Source organism: Xenopus tropicalis, chromosome 2 (genome assembly GCF_000004195.4).
Source record: "Xenopus tropicalis strain Nigerian chromosome 2, UCB_Xtro_10.0, whole genome shotgun sequence".
Classification (NCBI taxonomy): domain Eukaryota; kingdom Metazoa; phylum Chordata; class Amphibia; order Anura; family Pipidae; genus Xenopus; species Xenopus tropicalis.
Window position 1 is genome coordinate 77,921,296 of NC_030678.2, and position 22,914 is coordinate 77,944,209.

Genomic DNA, 22,914 nt, shown 5'->3' on the forward strand with positions numbered 1-22,914 from the left:
TCCCGCCCGCCGTGCCTTGCATTATCCCTTGAATCGCAATAAAAATCGCGATCCATTCATTGCTTTTGCGAAGGCGTTGGTGCGGGCCACAAAATATTGTACTGAGGGCCGCAAATGGCCCGCGGGCCGCGAGTTTGAGACCCCTGATGTAACACATAATAACAAAATGCACCAAAACACAATATGCCATTGCCCTTAGATCTTTCAAGAAAAAAATTGTGTAAATATGCATGTGTTTGAAATACGATTGCCACCTGGCCGGTGGTTTCATGCCAAAGTTATTAATAGGGCAGAAATATAAGATTATTGGAAGGCTGGTATTTTTTTTCCCATAAAAGGTGGCAGCCCTAGTTCCAAGCTGCATGTGATTGGTGCCCTTTTACAAACAAAACAGCAGTAGTAAAATTTCTGATAATTCCCATTAATATAACTAATAATAAATTGCTGTATGTGATTGTTAAAGGGCCACACACATACACTGGTGTAGTTCAAATATGTTCTCCATTCTTTGCATCTTTGTAAATTTAGAAGCAGATGACTTAGTACATTACCACTTTACAAAAGTGCTGACATTCCCAGCCTTGTGAGGTACAAGTTGCCGTGCCTCCTTAATCCAAACATGGAGTTCCCCAGTGGGAGGGAGTCCTAGGCCTGCAGTGGGAGAAGAAATAAATTACAGGATGGCTGAAAAAACAAAGCAAGAGCAGGAAATGAAAAGCTAAAAGGAATGACAGCGTATAATGGGAAGGCTAGTTTTTTGCACTTATACTATTTAAATTTGCTGCTTGCAAAAAGCAAGCTTATTATTTAGAACAGGCAAGTGCTGGGGAACACAAAGCACCAGAAAGCCCCATACTTGTCCATGTGAGTTGCCCTCTGCACCTTGAGTTAGATTTTTATTCTAGCGCAAGATGCATAGTTACATAGTTACATAGTTACATAGTTACATAGGGTTGAAAAAAGACCTGTGTCCATCAAGTTCAACCCATCCAAGTAAACCCAGCACACCTAACCCACACCTACCAATCTATACTCACATACATAAACTATAAATACAACCACTAGTACTAACTGTAGATATTAGTATCACAATAGCCTTGGATATTCTGATTGATCAAGAACTCATCCAGGCCCCTCTTAAAGGCATTAACAGAATCTGCCATTACCACATCACTAGGAAGGGCATTCCATAACCTCACTGCCCTCACCGTGAAAAACCACCTACGCTGCTTCAAATGGAAGCTCCGTTCCTCTAATCTAAAGGGGTGACCTCTGGTGCGTTGATTGTTTTTATGGGAAAAAAGAACATCCCCCAACTGCCTATAATCCCCTCTAATGTACTTGTACAGAGTAATCATGTCCCCTCGCAAGCGCCTCTTTTCCAGAGAAAACAACCCCAACCTCGACAGTCTAACCTCATAGTTTAAATCTTCCATCCCCTTAACCAGTTTAGTTGCACGTCTCTGCACTCTCTCCAGCTCATTAATATCCTTCTTAAGGACTGGAGCCCAAAACTGCACTGCATACTCAAGGTGAGGCCTTACCAGGGACCTATAAAGGGGCAAAATTATGTTCTCATCCCTTGAGTCAATGCCCTTTTTTATACAAGACAGCACTTTATTTGCTTTAGTAGCCACAGAATGACACTGCCTGGAATTAGACAACTTGTTATCAACAAAAACCCCTAGATCCTTCTCCATTAAGGAAACCCCCAACACACTACCATTCAGTAGATAGTTTGCGTTTATATTATTTCTACCAAAGTGCATAACTTTGCACTTATCAACATTGAACCTCATTTTCCAGTTTGCTGCCCAGTTATCTAATTTTGTCAAATCGCTCTGCAAAGCGGCAGCATCCTGCATGGAACTTATAGTTTTGCACAATTTAGTGTCATCAGCAAAAATAGAAACAATACTGTCTATGCCCACCTCCAGGTCATTAATAAACAAGTTAAACAGCAAAGGCCCAAGGACTGACCCCTGCGGTACTCCACTAACCACACTGGTCCAATTAGAACAGCTTGCAACTGCCAATTCTAATGGTGCATGTGATCCAAGTATGGATGCAAGTGTCCCCCATCAGTTCTCCTGTACTTGTAAAAAATCAGGTTGTAGGTCTTGAACTGAAAAAAAGAAAAGTAGGAGAAATCGGAGATCTAAAGAACATAATTCACCTTCTGCCCCCTGTGGTACATATTTCAAAGCAACACTAATCCGACCTCGACTGCAAAGGAAGTCTGGAGATAGAGGGGTCTGCAGGGGGGAAGCAGAGCATTTTATAGTGCAACATTCCTGCAGCAGTAGCATATCAGACTAATATTAATATACTGACTATACAATTAAGTAAATGGTTCTAACTGTAGAGTACAATGCTTAGGTATGCAGTCACCACAAAATGTTAAGTTCTGGCCAAACTCTGAACTGTTGTTTGAATTCAATGCAATCACAGAGCTCATTTAGTATGGTAGAGCTAAGGATTGCATACTAGACTTGGTTCAAACCTTGTAATGTTTATTACAATATGCAGATGGACACAGATACAGTATTAGTTTAAAACATGAATTAAGCTATTTTACCCTTGGCTGGAGATTGAACCAGGATGGCTGGGTTTTGCTCCAGTCCCAGGATACAAGATCCACTTCTACCTCACCAAGAAAAATGTTTCTTCCCAGAGACCCCCTGTGCCACACAGACAGATTGAGGACTCTGCTTTGCAGCTCTGAACGTTCCACTTTGTACTACAAAGCAAAGACAGTAGAAAGTGTCTATTAACCAGTAATTAATTGGTAATTAGAACTACACTGTCTGAGATCTGTTACTGTTTCTGTTAGTTTATTCAAGCTAACAAAAGTTGCCTAATAATGGGTGTCACTAAGGCAGGGCATGTTCATCCTTTTGTATGCTTTTCATTTGTGTGCAATTTGGTTTGTTCAAAAAAAGAAATGTGTGCAGCATTTAAAGGAAAGCCTGGTCATAGGCAGGTGTTCAGGGTGCACTTATGCCCATAGTGCTCTGTACTCTTTATACTACCTTGTGCCCTGGTATATTCTATTCAGGATGCACTGACACAATTATTATTTCATTTAATGTTCAAAAAATGTATCTGAATACTGGACTGAATACATATCCAAATTAAGCAAAAAAAAAAATTGCAGAATTTGTAAAAAAAATGTGTCACTTTGTTTTTTTTTATACTATTAAAGGATCTTATCCAATTCATATGATCAAAAAGGATTTGTCAAATCCCTGCACTTTCAGCAGGATTTGGAATCCCCATTAAAACCAAATCCATCATTTGGTATATCCCTAATGGTTACCTCAGCTAATAGCTGTAGCTGCAGCTGGATATCCTATGATTAGCTTAAATAAAATAATAGTTGCAGAAAGTCTAAAGAACAGTATGTTAAGGTGAATTCTCACAACACAAACTGTGGAGTTTCAGTTTATACACAATAAATAACTCTACCAGCTTGGGGTCTCTATTATCATTTGCCATATGGTGTTTAAAGCTGTCATTAATAGAGAAAGGAGCAAACAGCAAAAGTTCTCTGACCTTCAGGGTCTCATTAAAGAAAGGTTCCAGAGTCTTCTTCTTCACCTTTGATTTCCTCTTCCCCTGAACAGTTTTATCAGGGAGCAAATAACACTTTATATAGCTACAGGTGGAGAGATCAAGAAAAGTAATATTAATTAATACCTCTGTTTCCCTGTCTAATTTTTTACTTTTAAAGGGCTTGTAAACTCAAAAATAAGATTTTGCCAGATGAACAAAAATGCAAGACTATTTTCCAACATGCATTCATTAGAAATGTTAAATAGCTTTAAACTTATTTGTAAATGTGACCACTATTGAAAGCTGCCCTTTTCTTTTCTCTAAACTGCTGCTTCTGACTATTAAAACAATGTAGCAGAAGCCGGCTTATTAACAAGCCCATAAAGAAGCATGCAGGGCATTTTGGGAATTTGAGTCTTGGCAGGAAGAGGAATGGCTTCTGCTATGTTGTTTCAAGAATCAGAGCCAGAACTGACAGATACTGCTTTGAATAGCAAAAATATTTGCAAACACCTTTAAAACCACTACATCTATCATTAATGTATATTAAAACCTGCTTGAAATTACATTTTATTTCATGAAGCAAAATTTTTATTTTGGATTTAGCAGTAGCACTTAATAAATTATAAGGACCATCCAAAGATTGCTATGGTAGATAGCTTTCTTCTTTAGAATCCCCCTATTAGCTGCCCCTATGTTGCTCTCTTCCAAGTTTCCTTTCTAACCACACCTAGTTCTACTAAAAGGATTAGTGATGGCATGGTGTGGGTCATGCAAAATATACAGAGTAAGAATTGTTGGAGGAGGTAAGGGTGTGCTGGGTGAACTTTCTTTGTTGTACGGTGTGGGCCCTGCCATTTTAGCCTGTAGAGTAAAAAGTTCTATACTGTACACTGCACATTATCATGATGAATCTCTTTTCTGCATCCATTTAGGTGCCCCCTGTCAGCTGTTTATAAAGACCCTCCATTTTAAACAATGTGTTTCACTTACGGATTGGAGGTTTTTCTCTGTGCGGGTGTTAAGTCCCTGCATTGAATAATTAAGACATTCAACTCTTTCTTGGAGGGATCATACTGAAGTGAGAATTGGACACAGCCTTGAACATCAACTGATCGCATGTCTCCTGTGCTGAACAGGCTTATCATACTGCCAGAAATCTGGTGCGGAAATTAGATAGATAGAAAAATAGATAATATTATTGATTTAAAATCAGGGCCAGATTTCACTTGGCGGCGCCCCGAGGCCGCCCCCGCCCCGCCCCCGCTCCCGACTGCTCCGTATGGGAGACAAATTTAAAAATTCTGTTGCGGCGGGGCGGCATGCCACCCCTAAACTTGTGCCGCCCTAGGCCCGGGCCTTTGTGGCCTTTCCACAAATCCGGGCCTGTTTAAAATGTTATCTAGCTGGAAAACATAAAATCTCTTTTGTTTGCTGCCACTAATCATCATTAACAAAATGATATATCTTTAAGTATTTATTTTGATGTCATACCTTTTTAGTTCATTCTAAAACTCTTTTGTACTTATTTTACTGTGGTCATAACCAGGTTTCAGCATCTTCTCTAGAAGTACAGGTATGGCACCTGTTATCGGAAAATGATCAGGACCTGGAGTTTTCTGGATAAGGGGTCTTGCTGTAATCAGGGGGATCAGGGGGTCACATGTAGGTGTGCAAAGTGATAGACAAAACCATACAATTTTAAGCTAATCATCTGGCTAATAATCTTGCAGGGATTTGCCCATCCCACTGCATTGTCACAGATGTACTTTCTGGTGCCTGTTCCCAACTCACCTCGTGGTTACCATGGTTGAGGTTACTTTCAAGTTGGCATTATGCTGCTTAATTTTATACTTCTGTGCCCAACCTCTAAGCCTGCTTAAAAATAGGGATACAGCACTACACTGGAAAAGCATGTTTCTGACATTACTTTAAGAAAGTATGGGATATATGGTCCTAAAAGGTTTTGCTTTAAGGTGGCCATACAAGGGCACATTTTAGCTGCCAATTAGAGTCCTTTAGACTGATTCGGCAGCTTATCTGCCCATGTATGGAGATGTTAGGCGAATATTGGCCAGGTGTTGATCGGGCAGGTTTGATTTTTTAGTCGGGTCATTGGTGTGGTCCTCGCTTTGACCAGTCATGTCACTGTCAGGCCAAACAATCGAATTAGCCTGATAACATACACCTAAAGTGATTTGGTGATCTCCCTAAACAAGCGAACCTTATACTGTATGGTCACCTTTAGAAACCAGTAACTTCTTATACCTCTAGGTGCAAGTTCCAAATAGAATGCAGTAGAAATCTGCAAGCAAGGAGCCAGTAACATTGTATAACACAGCTGTGCACTACACACCCTCCCTGCTTTAGTATTTAATGTTGCCAAAAAAGCTCAATGTCTTTAAATAAGGCAACAATCTGTCCAGGACTGTAATGATCTGAAATCTAAACAATGCCCTGAAAGCCTTGTAGGATCTCTGAAAAAACTGGAATTTCAGGTTCAACTCTAGCTTAAGGCACACGAGTACAGAAGCAGCAGTCTGTCTCCTCTTTAGAGCATTCATTGCTTAAACATTTTTGAGGTAGTTCCTTGTAATTCTGCAGAACAGCATTTCTGAGGTTTTGGTGCCAGTAATCCTTCAGTTTATGTTTCCTGCAGTGACAGTATAGCCAAATATGACATCATGCATGTAATTAGGTAATATCTCAGCTTTGTTGCTCTAGCTGTATGTTTCTTCATATGGCATAATGCTATTGAGATGTTAGAGTCAGTTGATAGAGCTGATATTTCTTAATGTAAGGCACTAATATAGAGCAGAGAATCTTTGGGCACCACAGTTCACCTTTTACAGTAACACAACCCTGCCAAATATAGGGTGCTCATTATTCTATATTCTACATATTTCAGGGCTACATTACATAAAACTGCTGATGGAACCAATGGCCAGGACAGGGGTCAATGGAGTGCATGCCAAAGCTCGTTTTTTATCGATGTTGGCATTTTCCACATTCTCAAAATGCAGAGATATATTGCCCTTTATACCTGGAGCGATTATATATTTGTGCTCTGGAAATTGTACAAGCTTTCTGATTTTTGTAAAACAGAATTAAAAAAACTAGTTACTTTCCCACTTTTACATACTTTTCCAGTGTGGAAAAAAACAAAAGATCACCATGCAGATACATTTTATCTAAAAACTATGCAATCTACAGTAAAAGCAAATTAATGATATTTGTGTTCTCTGCTGCAGGATATTGGAACTATAAGAAAGACACAACATATGTGAAACAGGTTTGCCACAGAATGACAATAGGACCATTTTCTCACAGAATTATTTGTCAGGCGTGGAACTGGTGGGCTGTCATTGAGGTTCTCTTTTCCTTCTAGGATTTCCCCATTAGTATCTCCACTCTGAAAGGCAAATGTGTTGTGTTTTTAATCAGGTGATGATCAGCACATTCTATCAAACAACTTCCAGCGCACACTAGGCCTGTGTTCAAATCTGCTCAAATCTACTTACTGTAATCGTGCCATTAACTGGGGATAAATTTATATCTTCCATACTGTTCTTTCCATCTGCAGGGACAAGGAAATGATGAAATGGTATAATGCTAGAATAAGTCTACTAAATGCACTCTATAACTGGGGTTAATCTATCTTTATCAGATAGCTTAGCAATATTAATGTTCTATGACACTGATCTGCTGCTGCTGCAATAACGTGCACTATTCTAAATTGTGGAGTCTGATTTACAGGAAGATTAATAAGAATTTATCTATAGTAAGGAACTTTTCAAAATCCTACAGGGAGAAAGGAACCAGACTCATGTGCTGCTGAATCAGAGTGTGTTTTTCCAGAATGCGTTTCATAAATCAGGAATGCCCAGAATATACTGATATGGGGTCTACTTGTTGCATTACAGAAAACAATTGTTTAATTTCAACTATACAACTTTTTTGTTTAAAATCTGAGTAATGGGAATACACCCAGATGAGTAATCTAATGGAACTATTTGTGTGTAATTCAAGGCTGCATGATCTACAGATGTCCAACTCAACATCTACTGCTAGGGGACTCCTCCTATAAAGCATTATGGGAATTTTTAACTTTCCTGCTCCACTTCTCCACTCCAGTCCTGCTTATATTATCTTCCTTCAGATGCCCTTTTATTATGTACATTTACTGTTTTATTCAAAATAAATAATTCTTAGCAGTTTTCCCTCCCATTGCTTTAAAACAGCATGCTATAACTAGAGATAACTGAATCCACTTTTTATGGATTTGGCCAAATACTGAATCTTCCATGAAGAATTAAACCCAAATGTCAAACTAAATCCTAATTAGTGAAATTCCTGAATAAAATCTGTTTCATCATCAGTTTCCAATGTTACATGTACTAAGTCAAGTGATTTTAAGGGTTTAAATTCAGTTCAGCCAGGCATTTGGATTCAGTAGAATCAGCTTTAACACTACAGCTGTTTTTCTTTAGGATTCTTATTTTGTATCAACAAACATATGTATAAGGGCCCTGTAGGCCACAGTACTATAAACAATGGGCTAGATTCTTAGCCACAAGGCATGACAACATTTCTAAGGGAAAGGAAGGGTACACTTTAATCGAGAGCAGAGATATGCATCTTTTCTGTGTGCAGCATTGCAAGGGCGTGCTCATGGGAGATTGATGGGAGTCCCCTGACATGCCCCCATTGAGACAAGTATAGAAACTAACTGCAGGTGTGTGATCTGTTTACCTTTGACCTGTGGTTTTCTGAAACATATTACATTAAAGTGGTTTCTCAAGTAATGTGGAGTACCATGCCTTTGGAAGGGCTGGCACATGGGAGATTTGTCGTTACCGCGGGTGACTATTCTCCTGAAAATGCCTTCCCCTTCGCCCACCTTCGTATTACTGTACATAAAACTCATTACTCACAGCAATCCGGCTTAATCGCATGAAAATGTGAAAGAAGGCAATTACCTGCAATTAAGCCAGATTGCTGTGAGTAATGTGGCTATCTAAAGGTACAGTACGTGGAGGGGAAAGCTTTCTTCTGAAGATTTGTCCACTACCCTTATATCTAGTAAAAAAAAACCTGAAAAAGTTATTTCTGATGAACTGTTAGAAAACAATTGAAATTATAAAATGTTTGGAAGGTGATAAACCCCTTTAAGCCTGCCCAACCTTTTTAAATGGTCAAAAAAAAGTTTATATAAAAATGTAGAGAGATGGAAGCTTGACTGACCTGTTGTGTCTCCCCCCACATCTTCCTTTGAGCTGCTCCAATCCTACAACAAAAATTAATCAAATTTTATATATAATGTATGTATGTATAACTTTATTTATAAAGCGCCACAAGGGTACAGTCTTACAGAATACAAAATTACACACAGGGAGGATGAGTGATATAATAAATAAATACAATAAATACATATATGTATATATATATATAAGTGCCATGTGGTATGAGACACAGTAGGAAGGAGGTCCCTGCCCCGTAGAGCTTACAATCTGAGTGGTTGGGTAACATACAGGCACAAACTGGAAGGTAAGAGTGCACCAGGTATGGGCATTTGCCCTTAAGCGCAGGACTGGGCAAAATAATGTCTTAGTGCTCCAGAAGGTAACAGCTGAGTTTTTTCTTAAAGAGAGTGGGTGAGTGTTCCCTACGGAGGGATTCAGGGATAGAGTTCCAGAGGTAAGGAGCAGCGAGATAGAAAGGTTTAAGACCAGAGAGCGCAGTGGGTGTGGATGGTGTAAAGAGACGGAGGCTCTGAGAGGAGCGGAGGAGACGACCAGGAACATGTAGGGAGACCAGTGAAGAAATGTAGTGAGGAGCAGGGGAGTGAAGAGCTTTGAATGTCATCAGAAGGATTTTGTAAGCTATCCTTTGCTTGACAGGCAGCCATGCTAGTGAGCTTAATTGAGGCTGAGCAGGATCCCTCTTAGGAGAGAGCAGGAGGATCCTGGCAGCAGAGTTTAAGATTGATTGCAGGGGAGAGAGGTGGGAGTCTGGGAGGCCGGTTAGTAGGATATATATATATATATATATATATATATATATATTATTGTGCAATATACAAGTACATCTATTAATAAACCACCGAGTACAGGAAGAATTCTCACTATTCTCACCAGGTCTTCATTGATAATCACGTACATCTGTCCATATCATGCCATTTCTGAATTGCACAAAAGTCCTTGCACAAAAGGACTCCTAATTGCTACTGGGGTAGCTACATTAATGAGGGCAGTGGAGGATAAAATTAGTGTTAGCCAGGGCTTCAGTAGAAGAACTAGTTCTTGAGGTAGGTATGCCATGGTTTGTTGCTTAAGGACATGTACCTGTGCATCACTGGAGAGGCGATCTGGAAGGGATTCACTGGATGATCTGTGGCAAAGGACATAGATAAAGCACAAGTTGAAATAAATGTATACTTGGTAAGAAATGGTGACAATTAATCACATTGCTCTGTGCCATCTCTAACAGCATATTATCACCTTTGCCTATTGTATACCCCATGTCTTACATTTTGACAGGTGCACATGTTTCTTCTGGTCCTTCCCTTTCTTCATTCTCATCTTGGTCCCAGTTTATGTCGCATTCACCTGGAATAAGTATAATTTAATCTAGTTACTTCTTAGTTTGTGACACTTACAGTAAGATATTATTTTCAAGATTAATGCACAGGAACTTAAGGATATGGGAATGGTTTTAGGACCTACCTCTGACCTTTTTTTTCCTTCTAATTGATGCCCTCACTATGTCAACACCACCTGTCTGTCCCCAAGGACGTGTAGCCCTCACATCACAGAACCATTCCCCTGACAGACGTTTGAATGCTTTCTTGTCTGGAAGAGTAGACCGCAGCTTCCTAAAGGAGGAGGAGACAGAAGTAGTGATTGCAACTTTGATTTTTACGCCTTTTAGAGAATTTTGAGATGTACGGCCCAGACCTAAAGGTAACTTTGTCAGTCCAAATTGATCAGTCTGACTGCAGCTGAAAAAAGAAATACTGTTATTACTTCTAGCATTTTTTATGTTGGCTATATGTCACTCCAGCTACAGAATTCTTTATGCAGCAACATTTAGGTATTGTGATTGATGTGCCAACCTGTGCAGTTTAGATAGGTACATGCCTGTATATCACTATCATAGCAAAATGTGTTATTTTAATAGTAGAGGACTTTTCATGGAAGCATCCCTATGGCATTAACATTAGCACCGCCCCCATATTTCCCTAGCATTTCTTCCATGAACCTGTAGCACAACCATCCAATCTAGGGTGTTGCAGAATCCTGGAAATGGAGGTGGATGATTGCACAAGAGGATGGTAAGTACATTTATTGTGGCTCTAACTTTAGTGGCATAGGGGTTGTTCACCTTTAAATTAACTTTCAATATGATGTAGATATTGCTATTCTGAGTCAATTTGCAATTGGTCTGTTTTATCTTTTATGGGTTTTCAGTTATTTGGCTTTTTCCTGCAGCTCTAGTTTGGTATTTTAGCAGCTATCTGGTTGCTAGGGCCTTATTTACCCTATCAACCATGCAATCTTTAAATGAAAGATGGGGAACTGAATAGGAGAGGGACAGAATAGAAAGATAAAGAATAAAATGTAGCAATAACAATAAAATTGTAGCCTCACAGACTGTGGAAGCAGACCCCGTGCTCACAGGGGGCCCCGGACTGCAGGATCTCTATAGCAGTGAAGAACTCCCTCCTCCTCAGCCACTCATCTAATTGTGAGTGTGGATAGAAGTGGGTGGAAGACCCTGGAGACTCCACAAGGTGTGGGTGGTCGGGGCCCTAGTAGGGATCTTTGTGCTCTGGGCCTCTCTGAATAATTTTTTGCAGGGGGGGCCTGTGCACACTACTTATGCCACTGCTTACAAAAACTATAGAAAAAATAACTAATGAAAACCAATTGCAAAGTTGTAAAGAGTAGGGTAAACTAAAAGGTAACTTAAAGAGGAACCACCACTTTTAAGTGATTTAAAGTGATTTAAAATAAATAAATAAATAAAAAAACTCTAATTATATAAACAATGGGGAATAATACATGGTGCATGGTTTTAGTGTGGGCTAAAAAAGACCACAGACTTTAAAATGGCACCTTATTGGAGATTCTCATAGATCCTTTCTGGTCTCTTATTAATGAACACTGAGAGTGTCTTAATTGTCTTTGTCCAAAAACACAGTAGGATATGAGTAGTAGTGATGTGCGGGTTGACCCACAGCCCACATGACTTGTGGATTTACCCTCAGGTCAGATGGGTTAAGTTTAAGGTTTGAGCGACTATTGTGGGTTTGGGTGTGGGTCAGACTAGGCAAGTATACTCTTCCTCTGCTCACAAAGTTTTCCTGCCTTGTTACCTTAAGTACACACAGAAGTACCATACAGAGACGAAAGATTTGGGTACAGGTTGGATGCAGGTCCTACATTGGTAACATTTTGCTGGTTAGGGTTGGGTGTGGGTTAAGGTTTTGTGGGTTAGGGTCGAGTGGGTTGAGTGTTGGTTGAGTGTTTTCTGACCTGCACATCACTAATGAGTAGCTAGTCAGGGCTCTACCTGTAAACAGGAAAAATACATACAGCCTTTACCTGTAAAGTCTGTCTATCTGCTGATCCTATACTGCACATCCTATAATGCAAAGTACTGTGCATAGGCTTTGGAAAACAGTGGAAAGTATGGGTAGTACTAGTATAAAGTTATAATCAGTCACCATTTCAAAGGGACATGCCCTAGTTTCAGGACCTTGTTACGCTGGGGTAAAATGTCTCCATACTGAGGCGACCCCTCAAGTCATTGACTCAATTACGTCCCTATTTTTCAGCTCATCTGCCCCAGAATTATGCTGTAGGGGAGCTGCTTGGGTTGACAGCAGCAGTGCCAGCAGCCATAAAATATAACAGATATATTTAATGTTTATTATTAAATGGAACTTTGTGGTTGTGACTATGAGTGAATGTGGTCATGGCAGAATGGTCAAAAAGTAGTTGTGACCTAAATAAACATTTGTCTGGCAGCTTTGGGTAGCCAGACAATTTTTTAATGTGCAAATATAGTAGTGATCCTATACTAGTAGTAGGCACATTCCTTCTGTTTTTACTGATATATAACATATATGCATAATATATTTGTATGTGCCCCATTTATATTTTGTTGAACCAAGGCTACAGCCCTTAAACTGATCAATTCTGGAAGAAAAAACAAAAATGATGCATTTCATCACATTTCAGTCTAACTCATATATCTGAGATCTGCTGAGCTAGCCCTTACTGCTTGGTAAAATATATGGGCTTATTTATCAATTTTCTAGTGAGTTTTTTTCTACTTCAGATAAACTCACATTTAAAAAAAAAAAACTTGAATACTTGCTTATTTATTAACATGGAAAACTCATTTAAATTAAAAACTCGAATAACTCGAATTTGTATAGAAGCTAGAAAAAACTTGAAAAAAATGGAAAACCTCAAAAAAAATGGGAAGATCCTGAATTGAAAGTATGGCTTAACTTTGGCTAGAACTTTGGTTAGGACAACCCCATAGACTTCTACATAATCTCACAAGCCTTTAGATGCCAATGTTTTACATTTAGGTTTTAATCAACATCAGGCATTTGCGTTTCTGAACCATAATTTGAATCTTGCATGTTTTAGCGCAACAAAACTAAAATTCTAACGTAGATAAATCACCCCCATAGTGTTTATCTTACAAATGCTTGCAATACATCAGCTTATTACTTCTAGTCTCATTTAAGAACAAGTTGCTATGTGTCTTACTTTATCCGCTGATCTTCTTTTGCCTTTAGCTCTGTGTCTCGCTCTAGTACTTGTACTATCATTAGTTGTTCTTCTCCTGTGAGAAAACTTAGGTCCAGAAGGTCCCCATTCTCCCCCAGATCCATTGTTTCCCCACATGGGATCATTACAGCTTTGATTGCAGCAAGATCACATGCTTCTCATACTTATAGTGCACAAGTCCTATTCCACCTCTCAGTCAGGCAAAGATATGCTCCAGGCACCTGCAAAAAGAAATTAATACTTATAGTATACCTTCTTGTATCTGTCTGCCAGTTTCTGGATGCCACATAAAGCTGACACATACAATACACATACATGGTATAATAATACCTTACATACAAATAATAATATGCCATATGATACCAAAAATATATTCCAAAGATATATAGAAACATATAATAAAGCAATTGAAACACTTAATAAAAAAAAACACACATAATAGCTCCACATGAGACTCTACAAAGAACAACAATAAACATACACAATATCTGTGCATTTGTGCAGGTTGCTCTATGTACTTATACAGGATGTGGCTTAGCACAAATAGCAAACCAGAGGTAGGAAATGATGAGTAACAGGTTTCTAGTAATAAATGGGTTAACCATACAACAGCCCTCAGAATGCTGGCAAACGAGGGCCAAATGGTGTTAAGACATACTATTGCAGCCATGTATGACATTTAAAGATTTAATATACCCCACCCAAAAAGAAAACACTGATTTAAGCCACTTTTTATCTACAATATTAGAATAATATATATGCACATAGAAATGATCAGTCTGCCCAACGCAGGCTTGTATTTATATAACTGGGTAGCACATCATGTACTTAATTCTGAAAAATGTAGGTGACACATATATGTGACCCAGTATAAAGTAATATATTTTTCATGGCTAAAACAATAGGCAATAGTATGTTTAACACAAGCCCCGTTCATTGGATGTATACTGCATCTTTAAGGTACTTGAAATAATAGAAAAAACAGCACCACTAAAAAATAGAAATAAGGAAACAGCACATATCCTTGTGCAATGTATGGAGAATCTTGGATTGTATTGAATTTATTTATGACCTTTTGAATGAGGCATAGAATTGGGCTGCCTATCCAGCCTCGCCATTAGGTTTAGTTTTCCCATATCACGGAATATTCTCTTTGCATTCTTGCATTTCATCATCGATTGTGGGTCCTGATGCTGGTTTCTGTGGAAGAGCTTTTCGTATACCCAATGCTACCATGTAAACATGGGCTATATAAACCTCTTCAGGCATATATAAACAAATTAGATGATGTTTTTGACAGAACCCCTCAAAGATGTAAGGCTTTTTGCCACATATTAGCATTTATATTTTGTAGATTTAAAGGACAAGTCAACCCCAAAATGTAATTTTTTGCCTAATAAAAGAAAACATGTATTCAATGTTTTTTGACTTATTTGTATATATAATTGCTATTAGAAGTAGTGTTTGCCTGTCCTTTTATATTCTCTTCCCTGGTCGCTCTGGCATTTGAAACCATGTAACACAAGGCAGCAGCCTGACACACTTCTCTTGCTGGAGGAGACTGACCTTTGCAACATTGTTTAAAAAGTAACAACCAGGAGTTCAGCAAATGCTACTTCCAATAGCAATTACATTTTAAAGCAATACAAATTTTCAGTGAATTCACATTCTAAAGTTGCTTGGAATTATGTTTTCTTTTATTAGGAAAAAAATTATCATTGGGGTTGACGTTCTTTAACTTGTTTGGGGAGAGTATATATTACATTTCTGATTTGTTCAGGAGAGATTTCAGTCCATTCTTCCAGACACATTTGCTTCCTTGTTGGACTAAGTTTAGGGGTTTGAGTGCACACTCTCAGATTATGGCCTTAAAATGTAATTGTCCTACTGAAAAATAAACTTTTGCTCAGTCTTTAGTAGACAGCAATAGTTTCTCTTGCAGCTTTTCCCTGAATTTTTCACCATCCATTCTTCTTTCTGTTTTAACATGTTGCCCGGGACAATAATCCAAAACACAAAGCCAAAGTAACATTGGAATGGCTCAACAACAAAAAGCTGAACATCCTACATACAGCTTAGACAAAGCCCTGATCTCAGTCAAACTGAAAATCTGCGGCAGTATTGGAGTGCATATGTGTAACCTGCCTAACCGGAACAACTAGAGCATATCTGCCTGGATGAATGGGCCAAAAATGTTAGTAATTACTTAGCTTATCTGTTATTGCTGCATAAGGTTAAAGTGTGGGGATTAAATACTTATGCAAACAGTATATTTATGATAAAACGATGTTACATTAAAACTGAGTGTTTTAATGTACTCAGTTAAAACAGTTAAAACACTGTAAGTAAACACACAAAATGCTGATTTGTATTCAGTGACGCCACTAGTTACTAGTTACTTGGCCCAGCAGCAATATCATTTTAGGGTCACCTAAACATTGGGGGTAAGACATTTTTCATACATTTAAATTGTAACTCCTTATAAGTCAGTGCTCTTCTGGTCCCCCTATTATTCCTGGTCCTCCAGCAACTGAAGGGTCTGCATTGTTTATAGTTAAACCTCTGTTTTTAATTTTTTCCGTTCACAAAAGGAGAGCTGAGATTCAGACAGCATATATGCTTTTTACTACGCTGCATACAATTAGGTATTTAAATGTCAGCATGACCCAGGAAATAGATCTTTATGAGATTTTATTGAGCCAATGATATGTATACAGTCAGGGCCACCATCAAAGGGGGTACAGTGGGGACTGTATCCTAGACCTGGTGAAGTATTGACCAGAAGAGAGCCCGGGTGTATGGCACAAACTTATATAAAAGGGCATGCTAAAACATACATAATTTACGTAACTTACATAAAAACATATGTGACATACCTAGAAACTTCTGTAACTCAATTAGAAACTTCTGTAACTTACCTACAAACTTCCATAACTTACCAAGAAACTTCTGAAACTTACATAAAAACTTACATAACTTTATGTAATGTAACTTTTCAAGCAATGACAATGCCGAGCAGTGTGACAGGGACAGACTGGTGTGTATTTATACTTAGGGCACAATTCACTGACCCCCATTGTAAATGATCTAATGTAAATTATATTGACCCCCAAAGGACTGACTTATTAGCACAATAATTAATTTAACTATTTATATGAGCTACTTATTATTGAGTAACATCAACTGTTTATATTGTGATCTGTTTACTGAATTATATAAGCTTTTAAACATTGGAATGCATAGTTATTAGGCCCCACAGCAAGAATATTGGGCCCCTAGAATTTGGGAACAAGACATTTTCAATAAACATATATTGCAGCTGCTTATCAATTGAAATCCCCCCACAGTTCCTGGGTGTGTTTCCTTTATTGTTATAAGCCTGCTTTTCATTAAAATGGTTTATGAGTTTGTATCATACTAGCTGGGTTGAAAAAAACACCACATCCATCAAGTTCAACCTATTGTCCTAGCAAAACCTGCATAACTTCTAGTTGTTCTTTTGTGTGGAGCAGGGATCCCCAAACTTTTGCTTGTGAGCCACACTCAGATGTAAAAAGTGTTGGTGAGCCACACAAACACGAAAAAAGGTTCTTTGAGGATGCCAAATAAGGACTGTGATTGGCTATTTTGTAGCCCACAATGGACTGTTAACCTGCAGGAGGCTCTGCTAGGAGTAAAACTGTGTCTTTGGGCTTCCAAAACTTGTTTGCAAGCCACAAATGTAAAAAATAGGCACCTACTTTGAGGCCACTGCGAGCAACATCAAAGGGGTGGTGAGCAATATGTTGCTCATGAGCCACTGGTTGGGGATCACTAGTGTAAAGCATACAAGGGCCAAAATGTTTGTTTCTACACACTAGTATTCATGGGAGGGCTGCAGACAAATAATTTGTAACTTGTCTGGGGCCCCAAGTTTTTTTATGGCAGCCCCATACACAGTATATGATTATGTAAGACTGTAACAGGAGATGGGGTTCCCCAGTGGTACAAGTAAAAAATTTGCCTGTCCATGTCTCTTTTAATTGATATTTACAGGACCCATCACATTTCTTGGAAGTTCTGATTGACACATTTGTGTTGCACTGATATAAATTATATGTGCTAAAGCCCTAATTTTGTAGTACATAGGTGTCCAGCCTATGATGCTACCACCTTTAGGTGGGCTAAAGATAGCAAGTGCAGTGTAAAGGGCATTTTGGGTGGAAATTAGGACAAAAGTTTATTTTGTATTGTATGGTATTTATATAATACCACAAATATGCACAATGCTTTACAAGGCGTAAACATAAACAGGGGTATAGTTATTATATATTGGACTATTATTTAATTTATTTAAATTAATAATAAGTGAAAATAAATACTTGTGCTAGGAGTTTGAATACACAGTGGCGATGAGGTCTCTGTCCTGTAGAGCTTACTATCTATTAGGCAAAGAAGACAGAAAGAAACAAAATAAGGAGGGCAGTAGTGGACCAAGAGGTACTTGCACCCAAGGCAGGTACCTCCTCTTGACCTCAGTCCCCTGCCTGTGGTGGTTGCAGCAATACCTTCCCAATGGCTGCAAACCTTCTCCACCCAGGGAGATGCACTTTAGGCAACTGTCTGTTCTGCCAACCCCTAGTTCCGGCCCTGAGAGAGAGAGAAAAGGTACATAGGTCAAGGGTTGGTTGATGCAGTGGAAGACAAATAAAGTGCTTCCTCTAGAAAGTGATTTTTTAAAAGTTTTGAGAAAAATTGTATAATTTTTGATTATTTACTGCCATATTCATGTAACTACAGAATGATGACTATACTAGTTGAAGGTTTAACCATTGCATTCCCAATACAGGAGAAGAAAAATGAAAATCACTTCTAGGTGCTAATTTGTTAGGAATCCCCTTTTTCTCTAAAAACACACACAGATGGTAGTGTTTTTTAGAGAAAAGGACCAGCCCAGGCTAAAAAGGATTTTAGTCACTGGGGCTATATTGTAATTTTGGACTTATTGTGTATATGCTAAGAAGGTGTTCACTAATGTGTCTTGTTCCATAGACCATAATGGTATATATTTTTTGCCTTATTGGATAGGACTTGTGATAAGATCACGTGACTGATGATGTTCTATTAAAACCCAGGTGGGTTAATCAGGTACTTTATGCTTGACAAAGGGAGTGGATGCTTCCGAAACATTAATGTTGCTGTCTGTTATAACCATCTGAGCGCTACGTGCCTCATTAAAGAGCAATGCAAACGATGATGGGAGTGCTGTGCTTCATTGATCTGCATGTATTTTGAAGTTGTGGATTTCTTCTTGCACAGGCACCCCTTTCTCAAACATTGTATATATACCCAAATCAATAGACAGGCTGAAACCATATGCTGCTAATTATTGTATTTCTCTTTGTGGACAAATAATGGCAGCTGGTCAACTCCAAAATGTAGGTTAGACTAAGAGCTGGCATATCCTCATCAGTTCCAGAATGTAGTATAAAGAGATTGTATATGGTTGCTTCAAGTGAATAGTCAACTCCTGAATGTAAGATAGACATATCCTCAATAACTTCAGAATGTAGTTTAGACCACATGATATGCCAAATCGTATGGTTGATTTAGCAACTGGTCAACTGCAGCATGTAAGTTAGACTAAAAGCTGGCTTTTAGCACCTGGCTGACACTACAGCACAGGTTAGTACAAGTGCTGGCAATTCCTTTCTCTCTTTAATATAAATGTATAAGTCCTGCCCAACAACCTGTCTGGCTCCTGTGAGACTTTAAAAGAAAAGTGGTGACTGGCTAGAGCAATTTACAACGCCCATGTAGCCAAGCCCTTAAAGTTAACATTTAACAGGTTATTGTTACCCATGTGGATAAGCTGTTTTAGAACCTGTGCCACTGTATCATAACTAATAATTTCATAATTTGCAGACAGGTTTTATAGTATGGCTACCATACTGACAACTGAAAGCAACACATTTTTGTAAAAAGATTATGCTAATTTTCACATAAAGTCATACACACAACTGTATTAATTGTCCAATAAATAACCACTTTGTGGTACTTTATATATACCCCAAATTACAGTGTTTTATATCCTTTGGTTTCTAGCTGTAATTTACCCCTACTCAAAAATGCACTCATATGTTCCTCACTGAATTATTTGAGTGGTTTGTTTTTGCTAATGTAAATTCTGTATTAGTCATTACGTAATAATACTTAGTATATGTTAGAATATAATAATAAAGTTCTAAAAAGAGAAGTACCTTTTGCAGAGGCCATCAATATGTACTCTTGGTACTGCTTTGTTGGGTAGGAAATTAAAGAGAAAGCATACTATTTTTAAAATAGTGTGACAAAAGTCAGCTTTCTGGCAACCAAAATGGATCAGCTGCCTTCTACTACATTGGGCCTGATTCAGTTCAGTGAGAAAAATGTATCTCATGGTTTTTCATGTGAAAATTCATGGGCGAGGTTTAGTTTGGAGAGAAAAAACTTTTCTCCTAATTCATTTCCAGTTTTTTTTCCATAGACTTCAATAGAGTTTTTATTGGATACATAGTGAGATACGTTTTTCTGAATTGAATTGCATTTCAAATTGATTCTCGTTGGTATGTTTTTCATGTGATAAGCAGCAATGGGAGAAAGATAATAATTGGAATTGAAAAATAATTTAAATAACTATTTAACATTTGTTTATAATGGCATTTTCTTTTATTGGGCAAAATGTTATTTTGAGTTTACATCTCTTGTAATGCAGCTTAGATTGACTTTCATTGCCCAGCTTTAGTTCAGGAAACTGAACATGGAAAATCAGAACGAAAGCAGCTTTTTACAATCTATCTATATTTCAGAGGAAACCACAGGTTTTATTAACATTGTACAGCATTGCAACTATTAAAGCGGAAATATTCCTACCATGGATACAAATTAACTTCTGAAATAATTTTAGAACTCTTTCAAGAATGAGTGACCATTTCTGGAAGATGACAGATAGATAAATAGATAGATCATACAGTATGTAGAAGCATAAATTGCTAAATATATATTGATAAATAATTGTTAATCTAGAAATAAGTAGTATATAAATAGATTATATTGTATATAAAACAATACATATAGCTATTTATATACTGAATTCCTAAATTGCATAACATGCACTTATATTTTAATACAACCTGTATTTTTCTGTTAGTGTGCATTTAGCACAGGGATATAGCTAATGCAATTCTTGTGTCTCACGCACAGGACAAGTGCTCCATAAGAAAGTCAAGGTGTGGCCTGGACACACTTTAAAACAAGGACAGCTTATAGGACAATGACAATATACGTTTTCCACTTATTGGCAATTAACATATAGAGGGACTGTATCAACATTCATCAGCAAGTATCCCCAACTTAAAGTCTTTAACTAATGAAAAATGTTGAGAAATATAGTTCAATAATATCCAGAGGACAACACATGTGGCTAACTATGGCTAATTTTAGTGCACATCACTGTCATATGGTGCAAAAGCTCAACAATAATGTGTTGCTGAAAACATGGTAGAACCTAGGTACAGGGGTTATGGCCACAACCAGGGTCTGAACATTTTTTACAAAATTAGTAAAATATAACATTTAATGCTCTACATCATGAGCCCCTGTATATATATTTATATATGGATATTTTGCAAAAGGGGCATTTTGGGTGCAATTTTTATTTCTTTGCTTCCTCACTAGTCTCACTCACTGTTGTGCTGAGACCATTGCATTTGTGTATTGCTGACAGGTTATTTTAAGAAATAAGATACACATACACAACAACAAAAAAATAAATGATTGTGGGTCTCAACACAGAACAGGCAAGTGAGTCCCACACAAACTGTGTAACATAAGGTAATATTTAGCACACTCTCCTGATATTCTACTCCATCTGCAGATTTATGTGTAGATCCTTTGGCTTGGGTGACATGGATATGTATACACAATATTATGAGAGACCCTTGTGATATCAGTGTCAGAAAGTTCCCCCTCAGGCTCTATTTCCTACGTACTCAAGAAGTATGAGCCCTCAGGCTTACAAAGAATGCTGCTCCTCTGGTATGTCACTGTCTCACCCACACAGAATAAGCTTTCACCATCTGTCAGTATCAAGCACACAAGAGCTTGCTTTTTCAGTTTCAAAAACACACGAGAAAGGCTCCCTCCATCTGTCAGCATTACAAAAAATGCGTAAAAAAATACCAGCACAGGAACCATGGGTCTTTTCCAGAAGCAGAAATATTATGTCCAGGTAACATAAAGGAAAAGTCACATGAGACACAGAAAAATACTATTTTATCAGCTGGGCCTGTAAGATATTAGCCAGGTGGCCTCCCAATCCCTAAATAGGTCAGAAAAGTCCTGGTGACACACCCAGCTTGGTCATTTAATGTGTGTGTTAAACAAAAGTACAATACATCTCATTCTGACTGAATTTTTGTTATTAGATAAAAGAGATGGATTTCTGCTACACATAAATACTTCTTAAACAAATCATACTTCATTTTTAAGCCCATTATTCAGATCTTTTGTTGTATTAGGGTTATATGGTGTATACCTGTATATGCTCCATACTTCAGTGGCATAACAAACACTTAAGTGTAATGAGCATGGTTAAGGAAAAAGCGACTAAATTGTCTGCAAAATATCATTGTTTGTGTATACAGGTCACAGGGGAGGGAGGATTGGTAATGCCAGGGCCTAAGTCATCACCACGTAATTCACCCCAGCTGTCTTGCTTTGCCTATTGCCACTGCCACAACGGACTGGCAAATTCTGTGCATTTTTTTAAAAGGATCTTTTTGCACAGCTTTGTGTTTTAATCATTAGTAAAAATACATTTTCTGTTGCTCTTTACTGACTAGGAATAGCCAAAATATTTCCTAGGTCTGTAACAATACACACATTCACATAAGAAAGTGGCACCCTCAGTCAGTTTCACTAGCACTTTCCAAAGTTTCACACAAAAGGCAATTGCTCTGCTGGCATCAGGCTCCATTTACTTAAACTAATGCCAGAAGGTGCTATCAGGTGACAAACTATGTCCTCTCTGCGTCCAGCTTCTAACCTTGTCATTTCAGCAAGGGATATGCGGCCCCTGTTCCCGCTGCTTACCTGTTAATGGCTGTGCAGATCCAAGCCAAGTGTGCAGGTGTTATTTATTTGAGTTCAGGTATGTGAATGTGTGCTTACACTATTTATAACACTGACTCACTGTAATATACTCCACCCCCAGGCCTGACACACCCCCAGTTGGCTGCACAGCTATGTATTGGAGTATAATGTTACTGACTGATACTAAAAACAATGAATATTCTGTATAAAATTTTTATAGAAAATGGTCTTGCGCAAATCTATTGTCAGGTAACTACACATTGTATCCATATAAGCTAACTTATATGTATTGCTTATAAGTATTGTTTGCCTTCCATCTGTTCATCTGTCTCTGCTTATTTAAAGTATACACATAATTGTTGCTACTGTACAGTTTACCTCTGCAGCAGAGTAGCAACATCTGTATATTACTTTGGGATGTCTTGTTATGTGTTCCCTA

General features: G+C 38.1%; 1 protein-coding gene across 2 annotated transcripts in view; it reads right to left on the reverse strand.

Annotated features, from left to right (window-relative positions):
* Positions 1-22,505, reverse strand: part of sytl1 (synaptotagmin like 1) — a 27,822-nt gene extending 5,317 nt beyond the window's left edge. The window contains 13 exon segments of one of the 2 annotated variants that reach the window (NM_001006772.1): positions 552-651; positions 2,177-2,255; positions 2,579-2,740; positions 3,556-3,658; positions 4,549-4,715; positions 6,884-6,967; positions 7,077-7,132; positions 8,800-8,842; positions 9,900-9,945; positions 10,085-10,163; positions 10,281-10,429; positions 13,344-13,585; positions 22,476-22,505. In NM_001006772.1, coding sequence (NP_001006773.1) covers positions 552-651; positions 2,177-2,255; positions 2,579-2,740; positions 3,556-3,658; positions 4,549-4,715; positions 6,884-6,967; positions 7,077-7,132; positions 8,800-8,842; positions 9,900-9,945; positions 10,085-10,163; positions 10,281-10,429; positions 13,344-13,489 — 1,214 coding nt within the window. In that variant the 5' untranslated portion in view covers positions 13,490-13,585; positions 22,476-22,505. 2 annotated transcript variants of the gene reach the window in all.
* Between the last annotated feature and the right edge of the window lie 409 nt (positions 22,506-22,914).